Source organism: Chlamydotis macqueenii, chromosome 8, assembly GCF_036417535.1.
Source record: "Chlamydotis macqueenii isolate bChlMac1 chromosome 8, bChlMac1.mat, whole genome shotgun sequence".
Lineage (NCBI taxonomy): Eukaryota > Metazoa > Chordata > Aves > Otidiformes > Otididae > Chlamydotis > Chlamydotis macqueenii.
The window spans coordinates 20,072,525-20,087,066 of record NC_141563.1 but is presented as its reverse complement, the minus strand read 5'-3'; the positions used below and the strand labels follow the sequence as shown (position 1 = coordinate 20,087,066).

The window sequence follows — 14,542 nt, the reverse complement described above, 5'->3', positions numbered from 1 at the left end:
CAGTTTCATGGAATGCTGACTATCACCACAGAAACCAACTACAAAAACAGTCTACAGGCTCCTGCCCCGCTACTCTGGTAAAGCAATTTGTACTACGTGAAAGGCAAGGGCACAAATGCTGAAAACTGATCAAAGTAAACACTGCTGTTAAAGTACCATTTTGTTTTGCTGACTGCGAAGCATCAAATCGCAGACTCTGTGTTTTGTTCTAAGAAGATGAAAGTCAAGTGCCAAGGATTTGTAAGGTCAAATTAACTATTCCAATGTGAAGGTCTTTAGACAAACTCATAGTGCACCAAAACACCCATTACGAATTTGAGCTAATAAACCAGGGCAAAATATGCTGTGTGTATTGCATTACACTGCCCAGGCTTGGACAGTTGTTTTCTAAAAGAGAAGAGAAAAATGAATTTTAACTCTCAGATCATATAAACACATTTCCTGACTTACAAATGATGCACTAAAGATGCGTTTATGACATCTTAACTCGTTGCTCAGCTACAAAGGTTAAGTTAATTTGTACAAAGCAGGCAAAATTTCAAATTGAAATTTGAAAACTTATACCAACTACTGCCCTCTATAAGTGTTTTCACTCTTTGTTAATACAATATTTATAGGACATACATTATTCTGGTATTGTAATAGTCAAATAAATAAATATGAATAAACTGATCTTTACAGTTCATTAGTGTATATTATCCAATACAAGATGCTTAGAACTTCTACTGAAATTCATTTAAAAGAATAATTCCGACATTGCCTGTCAAAGAATCCAGTAAAGGATTAACCCATGAATCCACCTCAAGTGGCAGGATTTAGTACTGCAGTGCTTTTCAAAAGTGTTCATCAATTGCTTTGGGAAGGATCTCCAAGCTATTTTTTTTTTTTCTTTTTAAGATGAAAGCAAAGAAAAAGTGTATTCTTTAGGCAGGGACTGTGAATTCAAAATGAAACCTTTTTTCCCCCTCTCCTCTTTGTATTTTTGCTAAGCTTATTGAATATTGTGTTACAGATTTTATACCAAGCCAGCTATAGTAGATTGCAACGTCCAGCTTTTGGGAGCCAACAATTTCCAAGAGAGAGTTTGCTGATTTTTCCAAGAAACACAAAATATGTTCACATAGTGCTACTCCTTAAAGGTAATTTCGCTCAAAGGATTACATATTTGCAGTCTTAAATTACACGATTGTATAAACAAGTTCCTATAAGTGCGTGAGACCCCACTGCTTCCCTTCTGTACAGGGCAAGCACCTATTTATTTGAAAACTCACCCCAGCAATGAGACAGAAGATCTTCAGAACAGCATCAGAGAAATAAATATCTCCAGGAAAATTGCAATACCATTAAAAACAAGCACTCATACCCACACACAGTTACATTTCTCCTGCACAACTCGAAGCTGTGCAACCCTCACAGCCCCTGCCAGAGAAGCTCTACTCCTCTCTCTGCCAGGCCAATGCTAAAGGATGCTCCTGCAGCAATCTGCCCCTTCGGGATGGGGAGAAGCTGTTCAGTAGGGCCTGTTGTGATAGAACAAGGGGCAATGGGTTTAAATTAGAAGGAGGTAGGTTTAGATTAGATATTAGAAAAAAATTTTTTACAATGAGAGTTGTAGAGCACTGGAACAGGTTGCCCAGAGAGGTGGTGGATGCCCCATCCCTGGAATCGTTCAAGGCCAGGCTGGATGAGGCTCTGAGCAACCTGATCTAGTCAGGGATGTCCCTGCTTCTTGCAGGGGGGTTGGACTAGATGACCGTTGAAGGTCCCTTCCAACTCTAACTATTCTATGATTCTATGATTCTATGATTCGGGAGAGAGCAGGGAGAGTGCGATGCACGAGGAACATGTGGGGAGGGAAAGCCCTTTTCTTTCTGTGTTACAGCCAGGATGAGGCACAACTCAGTCCTCAGGGAACAGGTCTGAGTCTGTGGTAGCATTTACTAGGTGTGTGGAGGACTGAAGTTTATTTCCAAGGCTCAGGTAACACTCAACTCATTCTCAAATCAAGCCTTCAATTATTTTATCCTAAATATATGGTTGCAAATGGATTAGCATTGCCAAGGCCTTCTCACCCACATTCTACAGAGAGAATCAGATTGACTCAACAGCAGTTATAGCTCAATCGTGAAAATCATGGGAAAGATTCACCTCTGGCATAATTCCACTGAAGCTACTGGCATTAAGCCAGAGACTGTTGTGGTCCCATACGTTACCTAATAAAAAAAAGAATACTATTGCACAATCTGCTGACCCTTATGATCTACCACCCAGAATGGAAAACAGGGCTCCATTGAAAAGAGGCAAGAGAACAGAAAGGTTGATAAGGACTATCCATAAACCTTTGACTGAAAAGTGTTTGAAACCTCCCTTTTTTTTTTAAATTTGTCCTGCAACAAATCAGACAGGGCTAAAAATCAGAGTGCACTGTGCTAGACACAGACAGTTCCCTCCCCAAAGAGCTTACAAATCAAGTCATTCAAGACCTGCACCACATGTGCATGCCAGCATCCACTAACAAACTTTTTTGAAGTATATATGATGTTCCTAGAAGGCCACTTTAGCATGAAGATGCATTATTAATGATTCAGAGGAGAAACGGCAGCCCTAACACGTGCTCAAGAGGAGAACGAAGTAAAGTTCTTTTTGCCTTTAGTGACGATGAAGCATCACCCCTGCCTTCGGCATCTGTTATGCCCAGAGCAAAGTAACGTACTCAAACAGACATACTGTCTTTAACGAATATCTAAGGTTTACCCTCGGAACCAGTCTGAAAACTGACCTGCACATCCACTGACACAATAGTTGTATCCAACAGCCTGATGAAAGAGAGCCCATTAGAATAAAAGCCTAAGAGCTTGCAGCATATTCAAATACTATCTGTAGTTCTCCCTCTAGTCTAAATTCTGGTACCTTTTTAGCCCTAAATATTAAATGACCAAGCCAAGGATCTCTGCAACAGGACAGAATTTCAGCATGTTTAGATCTTCTCATATGGATTCATAATTCAGCTGCCACAGTGACCTGCCCCACAAGGCTCTGCAGTTCATGCGTGGAAAGCCCGTGCCCAGCAGTGTGAGGCTGGGACCACTGCGCCCATTCCTCCTGTGACCCAAACTAAATGCTCATGCTCCCAAAGATTAAGTGAAACCATTTGTGCCATCTGTTCTTCCATAAAGCAGTCAGGCTTCCCAGCACTTGAGACCTAAAAACACGATGTTTTGCTCAGCTTTGCATAAATCAGTAGATGTCAATACTGTTCACATGCCATATAATGAATCCTGAGGGGAAAGTCCTCCTTGTATACATTTTGTGGGAAAATTTCTTGTTGGCTTTAGGTCTGAGGGCACAGGATCCATTCCTGTAGGCCACAACTACAGCATCTCCCCTACTGCTGTTAAGCAGCCTGTTCACAAAACGGTATCACATCAGACTTGCACTTCAACAAATAAGGTAGAAGACTCATGTGAAAAAAAAAAAAACAAAGCATTTTCCCAGACAATACTCTATTCTGTACTTACTTGTATTTATACTGCAGATCTAAGTGTTTCTTTGGTGAATCAGCTGGGCTGCAAAGTAAGTTTAATTTTATACTCCTCTTCCTTTCTCCCATCCCTAAACTATAACCAGATAGTCGTGTTTTTGCACTAAGATAGTGTCCAATGCCCTGAAAAAGCAAAAGCAGGCCGAGTGCGGGGAAATCCCTACTGTGTTGGAGGACATATGAGTACATAATAAAAAGCAGCTCCCGTTCCAAAGAAAATGCTTCTTAAACTGACAGATAAAAGACAGACGACAAAATTCTGCGAGGACTATTTTCCTTAAATGCATTTGGGGCATTCTGAGCAAATCTGCACAGGTTTTTTCAGGTAAACACAAGTTTCCCCTGCCTGTTTTTGGCAAGTTATATAGGTGCTTGCCACCCAACCAGAAATTATCTATCTGCATTAACATACCACTGCCGTATTGGTATATCTTGCCTCTCAACAGGTCTTGTTAGTCATAGCTCGATATGATACTAACCATGGGTTCAGAGACAGTCAGCACTATCTCATCTCTACCAGGCTCTGATGGTAGATGCAATAAGTTCGTAGCTCATCTCAACTGCAAAACACCATGCAGATGTAACATAGCACATGGTGACAAGAGAACATAATGGCAAAACTGGAATCTGAATACAGAGTTTCCAAATCTCAGGGTAAATGCTGAACAGATGAACACCCTACTTTCCACTGTTTCAAAAGCTGCAGGTGGGGAATGGGAAGAGATTGAGACAATGAGGCTTCACAATGCAATAAAAGATACAAACAAACATGAAACAGATGATGGAAAGACTGCAGGACAAAGGGTTATGCCATTTGAAAGCCCCCAGGTATAAAACAATTTGCTCCTCAAAGGTTTTGCAGCAAGACCACACATAGATCCAGATGACTGGAAAAACGAAACATCACTCTACAGTTGTCTTTTAAAGAGGCAGGGTCACAAAGGGAAGTGTAAAATGTGGAGTTCACATTTTTATTGGACATGTAAAACTAAATTCTTGCTTTCCAAGCTAGGGTAAAGAACAGCATGCATGCATGAGTCATAAAAAACTGAAAACCTAAGCAGCAGCACCAGATTTAAGAAACAGCTTTGTTTACTTTATTGTCAGTAACTCACCAGCCCGAGTAAGAGTTGGTGCAAGTGTGTGTCTGTAAAACATACGTTCACAAATGGTGTTAGAAATTAAATAGAAAGGAAATTGCACTCAGAAGATTAAAAGTAACTGTAACCAATATATTGTCTCTCTACTCCCCTAGGGCAGGTCTTAATTCCTCCCAAATTTTTTTCTATTTTCAAACTTCAAAAAATAATCAGAACTTTTACTCTCTGTACAAAGAAAGCACTATTTTGGCTATATTTCAAAGAATGAATTTATGATACTGCCTACGTGGAAAAAAACCAAAACCACCAAACCCCTAAGGAACCAAATTTTCCATTGAATCAGGCCTACCCATACACATAAAACTACTCACATCCATATACACTTGCAGAATCAAAGCCTTGAAAACTGATAGTCCTCCAGAAGACATTACTGAGGCTGTCATGCAAGTATTTTCTTGCATAATGATGCCATTCCATGCACTTATCTGCACTGTCTTGCTGATTCTTGCTTGAAAACAGATTTACTGAAGAAAATACTGGCTTGCTTTCCAGCTAACAGTGTAAGAACAGACTGCTGCTCCTTGCGTGCAATGTTTTACCATGTAGCGTTAGGTGCATTTTCAGTGTCCAATTTACCTCATTGCAAGTATCACTTGAAACCAAATTAGTAGAGGAAAGATGGCATGTTCCAATGGTCTATTCTGAAAGCGTATCTACAAAGCAAGTGCCACTATGTTTCTCTGCAAAACTAATGTCACACAGAGTCACATTTCCCAACAGGCCTTAAAATTTCACTTACATATCTGCATGCACTAGCAGATCATGTCCGTGCAAAAGAAATGAAGACTGCTTCCTTGGGTGATGACAGAAGAGTGAGTCAGACTTCAGCCAGTCTTCAGTGTTAGAGAATGCTGGTTATCTCCAGAAGGGTGATGGATGTTAATACTTTTCCTGCACTGATGGGATTTGGGTCATCACCAAATATTACCTCTCATCTACAGACACTAACTACTGCCACTGTCATGTTTATCACATACGTCAGGAGCTCCAATCATAATTAAAATATTTTTGCATTATAAATTGCCACAGCAATTGTTAGATACACACTATCAGTTATAAATTACCTATAATTCCTTCAAGCTCTTTCAAGCAATTTAAGGTTCAGATGTTTGTACCTCACGGTGGTGCTGTTTTCGCATCTTCCCCTTTAAATAGGAAGTTTTACTACTGTAGAAGTACTGTTTATGTTTCACAGGGAAAATAAGAGACTCTTCTAGAAAAACACAAACTCAGTATATGCTAAGCGTTATCAAAAGCATGATCTACATTAAAAACAAACAAACAATTAAAACATTTGTTCCTCTTCTCATATCTTGCCCCTGCAAGGTTTTACTTTTTCAGCTGAACACAGGAGCATGGCTGTCTGGCACAGCAAGCTCCACAGTTTATGTTGGAAGTTTTCCCCGATGCTGGGATGCTGGAGGAGAACAACTTCATTAATTCCAGCTTTTGGTTCAAACAGACACTCCAGAGAATGACATAGACATGACCACTCGTGACAAGTGTTGCTCTAACATCTCACACACACATGAGCCCAAAGCTAGACTGGAACCTGCCCGTTGAGTTTGTGATATAAACGGACTCCTGGAAATGTCATCACTTCCTTAATTATCTTTGCTTGGGGAAAGTAACTATAGACAAAGCAATAATTTATAAGTACTCCAAGGCATGTCAGATAGAAGCTTTGAAGAGGGAACTGGAGACCAAGAATGTGAATCACAGTTTATGATCAAAATAAAAACACATACATCTGCCTGAAAGAACGTGCAAGCGCACGTGCGCAGTGTGCTTACACACATGTGAGCAACAGAGAGAGAGGAAGAAGAGTCCATCTAGCAAAGACAGCAGCAGCCCTATTTCCCTCTACAATCTTGCAGCAGCACATCAGTACCTGTGGGCACTCCCAGCAGAGGAAAACAAGAGAGTTCAGTTTTCAGCTTCCAACAGGTCATTTGAAATAGCAGTCAGCAAAACTGAAAAATTTGAGTGATCAGAAAAGTCACTCTGACATTTTTCTTTTTGAACCCTTTAGCCTTCTGTGGTGGGCCTTGGCACGGCTTCAGAAACCGTTCCACACAGCGCTCTGAAACCGAGAGCAGGTCTCACTTTCTGCGCACAGCCAACAGTCCCGTTTCTAAAAACGGAAAATACTGAGGGTTTGCACAGCCTCTTCCAAGTCATGAGAAGTCACTGTTGCCTCTTTAAGGGCAGGCAGGCATCAAGCCATGCTCCTGCAGGACAGCGGGCTCTGCACAAACAGGCTCCTCTGGCCGAGGCATGACTTCCTCTGGCAGTTCTGGTGGGCAGAATGTGAAACCATTGCCAAATCCAATGACCAGCAAATCCGGAGCTGGCTAAAAACAACCCACAAAGACAGCAGTCCAGAGCAAATAAGATTAAAAAGTCACATTAAAAAAGGCTGGATTTTATGCAAGCACAGATGCTTCAAAGTGCTAACAAACAGAAAAGGGGAGAAGAGGGTTGTGAGGGCTCTTTAAGAAATGGAGGCTGGGGCACCTGTTGGTTCGTTTGTTTTTAAAAACATGGCAAGCTAGTGTGCATCAATCAAGGCAATTAAGACATCAGTGCCATTTTAGTCTATTAGTGAGAGTTGCAGCTTTCAGTAGACATGGCATCATCTGAGAAAGACATTGAATGATTACCATTTCTGTGGAGTACGCTGTCAGTATCTTTAAGGCTTTATAAGCCCTATTGTGTACTTCACTGCTTCTGATTCAGTCCAATGGTCCAGCAGCCCGGCCAGGGCTTTTGGGCAGGGCTGTGGGGAAAGGGAGTAACAGCAGCCTGTGAAACCACCTTGGTGAGCCAGCGGAGCTACCACAGGCTGTGGACAAGCTTTGGAAAATACCCTGGATTGAGAGATGCACGTGATGAGGGACTACTTCTTTCCAAGCAACAAATACAAGAGTGTTCTTGGAGTACGACTGCCACAGCGTCACTCACTTTACTCCTGAGACCTCACTGTCACGGAGCACTGGTGGAAGCAGTAATTCATCTGGGCTTCCCGTTCTCAGTCTTCTAATGTGGGCTCTTTCCCTCGCTCCTACACCTTTCATGCTGTATGCAAAACACCACCAAAAGAAGATTGTGACAAAAAGCAGCAATGAACCTCAAGCTTGACAGAGGACTGCAGGTGGCCAAACTCATCTTCCACTGCTACTCTGCAGGTCCTGGGTGAACTGATAACATTGCCTCTGCATGACTTTGTGAGCCACAGATCATCAAGGGACAAGCAGTAACGGGGTGAAAGTGATCAAGTTGATCCTGATGGGCTCAGCATAACAGGAGAGCTGGCTTGTATATATGAGGCTGAAGTCAACCAAGTGTTATGGAAAATCTGAATATTACACACTCGTCCAGACCTAGAGACGATATGTTAAAATGTCCACAGTGGCCCACAAAAACATGCAGTACAAAAGTAAATACCACTTCTAGGTACTATAGGATCAGGAAAGATCTACAGCCCCACTGAAACCCTGACAGCTGGGGAAGCTGGCGTGAGCAAAGCGTAGCATACACGCCACAGCAAAATTGCCAAGTCAAGCACGGGAAGCAAGGGGCAAGAACTTCCCAAATGGCAAAAGTCGCTTCCCAAAGCTCTCTGGAGTCTGTCAGCTCCCAACACTGAACTGGCTGGCTACACGGCTTAGGCTGTCAGACTCCAAGTGATAAAGACAGTCCTTCCTGAAAGACACACTCTTGTTGGTTAACTTCTGAAACTGGATGAGATCAGCCCAGACTTTCACTAAACCTCTCCCACATTGTAGCCTTCTTTTTAGGGTTTACCTCCTCAAATTTGTAATTAGATCCTTTGCCACCAAGTTACCAGTCCTCACATCTGAAGTCTCCACTCAGATGTCTCCATCCTCAGAAAGACTAAGCATCTCTGCTACTTCCATCCCCCCCTCCTTCATCCCCAGACAGACTGGGCAGCAGCACAGCCACCTGCACCACACTTCTCTCAAGCCGTCTCACCACCGGTAGTTCACACCACTCCTGGTTCAAAACCCCTGCATACACTTGCATTGCCACTTGTAAGTCTGCTGCCGTAGTTAGATACCCATTACTGTGGCCAAGCAAAGGTGCTCAGAAAGCAGAGAGGCAAGAACAGCAAAATACGCTTGCAATGTTCAGATTCGGTCTGTACCTCGGCAGAGGCACAGTGCTTTGTTTCATCTTTCAAACCTTCTTCTAAAGCAGCAACTATTTTTCTTCAAAACAAAGGCATTTGGCCTACCAGAAGTACCAAATATACCCATACGCAGCAGCGCAGGCTTCCCACTGTACCACAGTAAACAAGCAGAGGGCAGCTGCAATGCAGCCTGGCAAACCAAGCAACATGTCCTTTACTTCCCAGCCTAGTTCTGCACCACGTTGTTCTGGTCAGCTCACCAGAAACATCAAATTTGTACAGCCAAGTGATCTGGCAGTGGACATATCCAACACTGAGGTTAGTGAAGTCTGTGGTCTTACTCAAAAATTTAATCTTACAGAAGTAACAAACTCTTTATCCTTAAGCTTCTTATTTTAGTATGAGTTTAGGACAGCATTGGATAATAATCCAATTATTTTAATTTGCAATCATTAAGCCCAAGCTGCAGGGTGCTTCAAAAATTCAAATCAAACTTGCCTGTCTTGTCAGCTTTCTAGCAGCTGGTCAAGCTGACACTGAGAGCTCAGCACTGAAAAGACAAAGTAGAAAAAGAAGTTGACCTTATTTTTACTGTATGCAAGATCCTGAAGTCTCAGAAAACAGCCTACGCGGATATTTGATTCGTAATAAATGGAAACTTTTTTTTAACAAATGCACTTTTAGAGGAAGAAATAAACAAAATGGAATCATATAAATCACTAGGTAACCGAAACCTCGCTAACTCCAGCTGTCAAACAACAAACCTTGAATTCCCTTCCTGTCTGCTGTCGGCACAAGACCTCGAGGCCCCTCTGCCCATGGCTCTGGTGCAGCAGGTCAGCGTGTTTAACTGTGCTCAGAAAGCAGCCCCTTTAGCACAGCTGTATCTCAAGGCCATCCCCCATGAAACAAAACATTTCTCCCTGAAATAGCCTTGAGTAAAGCTGTTGGGGTGTTAAACTTCTGAAAACAGTTAAAATGAACACACTGGGAAACACAGTAAATATGGGGGGAGGTGGGAAATCAGGATTTCATCCTCATTGTCCAGACGATCAGAGTCCTAAGATACAAAAACACTGTGACACAGAAGAATTATCCTGAATTCAGGATGCACTGCAAAGGTCAAAATGTAGAAATATCTTATCAGGTGACAGAACTTAAATAATTTTGCCCATCATTTTACGACTGTTAAGTGGATCAGCTCAGGAACCTGAGATACATCACTAGTAAGTACCTGGCTATTGTAATTAGCCTGCTGCACAGGAACGAACAGGCATTTTAATACAGGTTTGCTCTCAAAGTATTTTCTATTATGAAACTGTTGCCAAGTAACACTGATTAAACAGTGGGGAAAAAAGCCTGTCAAATTACTACAGCTTCAGTGGCATTACTGAAAATTATAAAAATAAAGATAAGTACTTGATTTTCCTGCCTTCATTTCACATAACACATGTTAAACATCCGTATCAGGCACAACATCTTAAAGCTATTGAAGATGAGGATGTCAACGAAAACAATAGTGAATCCATTGCCAGGAACTCTGATTCCATGTATTCACATGTATTCAATCCTGAGTATTCACATGAGATTAATTTTATATGCCCCTGCTCCCACTTTAGCTATTTCAATTGTGGCTGTGTGCCTGAAGCAGCTCAGGGAAATTCAACTGATAGGTATAATAAAAGAATTCTCCATTAATTTAGGACTTGATAATACACTTATAAGGAGTGGCTTTCATCTTAAAGTATTGTTTACATTTTTCTATACACATTTTTCTGGTGCAAATCTCTAGATTTCCAAGTATCTCTGCAAACAACAATTCTTTCTCATAACAGAACAAGCAGCTCCCTGAGAAAGCAACTGTCTCCTTTCTAAAAACTGGGAAACTGAAGCAGTGAAGATATCAAAAGCTGAAGAGAAAGTTATTTTAAGAGTTCAGTAGTTCCTAGCTTTCAGCTGAGACCCAGATCAGTACAGAAACGCACACATGCACTCACTTCCCCAGGAATATTTGATCAAATAAAACAAACAAAAAAGGCTTGCATTTTTCATGCCAAGTTCAATATAAACACTTGTGGCTATTACATGCACCCGTATTCTATTTCCTACGATAAAGCATGGCCAGTATGAATTGTGATAAAAGAAATTTCTAAGAAATACTTGAAAAGATTGGAACCTTTGGGGTTCTTACTTGAAGAAAGCGTCTTCACAGTCTCAACAAATGAGATATCACCCCAACAGGGATTAACAAAGTAAGATACAAAACAAATTCCTTGAAGATCACAGATACGATTACAGCACTTCGTGATATGACATTATACTAACCAGATTTCACCCTTATCATGAAAGTGCTAATTCACTGATTTAGTTTTGCAAAGTTTGTTAAGAATACATAGTCCCACACATTTCCAATGCACCTGTTTTCCAGTTTACAGGGAAGAAAAAGCACCCAAACTAATCTTTACAGAGAAGCCTGCGTGTGTCACAGGAGGAACACATGCCCCTGCCATGCCCTCCCCCACATCAGCCACCTCTCCTATGTTTGAATTTGCAAATGCTTGTTGTCTGTATATTCTACACAAGTGTCAAAGTGAGTTAAATTAATGCGTACATGTGTGTTGCATATTTATGAGAACCAGGATAACTGCACAAGTATGTTTAATGCATGAGCCCTACAAGGAATTTGCTAGGGGAAGTTTATACTCCTCCTAGCAAGTAAGGAATGTGTAATTTAGCAGCATGTAGCACAGGGCAGGTTAAAAACAAAACAAAATCTGACCTCCTCCCCCAAAGCAAGCCTTCGCTTAAAGATTTTCAGATCTTGCATTCTGCATTATCAGAACTTCAGTCAGTCTCTGAACAAAAGCAAGATTTATGTTAAACATGCTTTCGATGCTGCTGAATCTAACTAATGTACCGGGAAAGAAAAATACTGGGTTTGTTGTGGACTGTACTGGAAATACTGTATGACAAACAGATCTCTACCTTTGCTGTCAGCATTTGCAGGCAACAGGAAATACCACAGCTGGTAAATCAAACTAAAGTAACTTGAGGTGATGGGTACATTCTACTTGAAGACAAAAGGCCACTCGGTGTTGGTTTTTACAATAATGGAAAAGATAACATTTGCTCTCCTTTGTTTTCCCGCGTCTGATCCTATAAGTAAAATCCGATCTTTCCAAGTTGTTTACACACTTTTGCTTGGCGCTGTCGCCAGCAAGCCCCGCTCCAGCTTCCTGTGCATTTTTAGAGCAGCTTTCTCCAAGGGCTGTGACTGGAAACCAGTTGGGAGATGGGAGAAGGAGGCCAAGGGCCACAAATTGTGAAACACACTCCGTGCCCTACACTTTGGTATACCACAGGAGTACACAGAAAAGATAACTTGGGTCAAACCGCTTTCTTACTGTAAGCACATTAGAGGAGGCACAAGCAGCCTCTTTCTGCTAGAGAGCAACTATTTTTATTCAAAGCCAAGTATTTCATTCTTCTACCATTCTGTCAAGATGAATGGACAGTAGCGGCACAGCCTGCAACCTCGTGCATGCGTGACACTCGCTCATGTTGTGTGCACACAACTGCAGGAACTGCACTGTTACGCAAGCAGTGCTAGGAGCACCGAACCAGAGGGAAATTTGATTTTATGCAAATATATGCTTTGCAGTTGATTCATTCTGGTCTCTTGGGAGGTACAAGCTCCCATCCCCAGGCACTAAGAAGTTACAAGTTCCCACTATACCATGTCCCCACACCAAGGGCACTTTTCTGCCCATTTTCAACAAAATTTGTGATTACCTTGTGAGATCTACCACTCATACCAAATTTGTCTCTGACTTGCCAATGGATTTAAAGGTTCTTGGGTAATGAGAGAGGCACAGACAAATATACAACAGCATCACAAAAGACTGTCTAGTTTTCATAAGAAACTATATAAAATAAAAGAAAAGAAAAACAAATAAAGAAAAAGAAGGGTTTTCAGCCCAAAGAACTGATTGTACCTACAATTTTTTCCAGGCATTCATAGTGTCCTCATCAGGCTGATAACCCAGTGCCTGGCAAACTAAAAAAGGCTTAAAAAAAAAAAAACACAAACAAAAAAACAAAACAACAACAAACCCCAAAAAACCCCAACAAAACAAAAAACCCTCACAATAAAACAAATACAAAAATCTCTGTTCCTCATTCCCAGTCCCACAAAAAAAAAAAAAAAAGCGTAATTCTTCTATTCATTTCCTGACAGTTGAACTGAAGAAAACCTGACATTTTTCATTAAGGGCAGCTAATGAGAAGCCTACTGAAAAAATAATAAATAACTTTTTCATCATACACTAGACATTTCAGACAGTGTATATACTGAAAATGAACACAACAGCTGAAGTTTCACGGATGCATACAATACACATTGAGCTGAACACACCACAAACCCAACAAGGCTGCTATTGAAGTCAGTGGAAAGACTTTGATTATGGCCAAGAGTATGTGCCTTTATTTAAATCACTACAAAAGACTCCACTTAAAAGTTCTTTCAGCACAGATTTAGACCCTCTTTTTCTAAGCTTCTGCCTGCTGGATCATCATCTTTGTTCTCTCATTACAAATTCTGCTAATTGTGTACATGCACATAGCTCTCACAGGACACAGTGCTAAGGATTTATGCATGTAATACTGTAAGAACATGACCTAAGAAGCTCAGCTGTCATGGCATGCAATGTTTTCTTTTCACATCAGCACTCTGTTTTGATATGTTTTCAGAGTAAACAACAGTACTGCACAACTTAACATCAAAAATTTTCTTCTTGTGCTGTTGCGTTCAGAGCAGCTGAAGTTCTTGCCAGTCCCTCTGAGTGCAACATACATAAATAAGTAATTGGACTGTACTTAAGTACTACCAGAGTCAGCAACACTTGCTTTCTGTACAGCAGTCGTCCCCCCCCCCCGCTCAGTGAACCATTAAGGATGTAGTACAGGGGTAAAAGAATCTGAACTTAAATATTTGTTTATAGTGGTAATGGCAGGGATCCAAAGGTATTCATGTTAATTTACAACACATTTAGCTAAACGACATGCCTTTGAAGAAAGCCAATTCTGTAAAGGCCTCTTGTTGATCTAAATCTGTTTCTTATTTCCTTTGCCCATACCACCACCTTTTAAAAATATGCTTTGTGATTGTGAAGGTGACAGTGGCTGGTGAGGGAAGCGGTTTACTCCTATGACACACAAAGTATAGGTGGGCAGTATCCACGCAAATTGCACATCCTTCTTTGCAGTTTTTCTGGTCACAATTCAGAAATAACTTTATTCAGCAAATTAATGTAGAACAATCCCATTTGCAGACATACTTGTAGCCAGGGATCTGGACGAAAAGTAATTTCCCCTTTACCTCTCTTTCATGATGGCCAAGACCCTCCTCGGGATTTCTGAGGTTGAGGACATGCACCTCTTGCGGCAGGCCTGTTGTGCCTCGGCTCGCACAGCCAGACAGGACCGTAAAACTCTCCAGTAAGGCATGGACTGGATGTGAATTGTTAACAGGCAATAAAACACATTCACTCCTAGGCACAGGACCTGCAGAGGAAGACAGAGATGCATATCATTTGGAGGAAAAAAGCAATACATAGACTACACCTGTTAAATAATGATCAACCTTTTGGTCACAAAACCCACAGGAACACAAGCAGAGGCTTCATGTTC

At 41.3% G+C, this 14,542-nt stretch overlaps 1 protein-coding gene across 3 annotated transcripts in view; it reads right to left on the bottom strand.

The window, feature by feature from the left end:
* TGFBR3 (transforming growth factor beta receptor 3) overlaps positions 1 to 14,542 on the bottom strand; it is a 118,830-nt gene that overhangs the window by 56,951 nt on the left and 47,337 nt on the right. For all 3 annotated transcript variants that reach the window (XM_086754123.1, XM_086754122.1, XM_086754124.1), the window contains one exon: positions 14,232 to 14,416. In XM_086754123.1, coding sequence (XP_086610249.1) covers positions 14,232 to 14,416 — 185 coding nt within the window. The remainder of the gene's footprint in view (positions 1 to 14,231; positions 14,417 to 14,542) is intronic.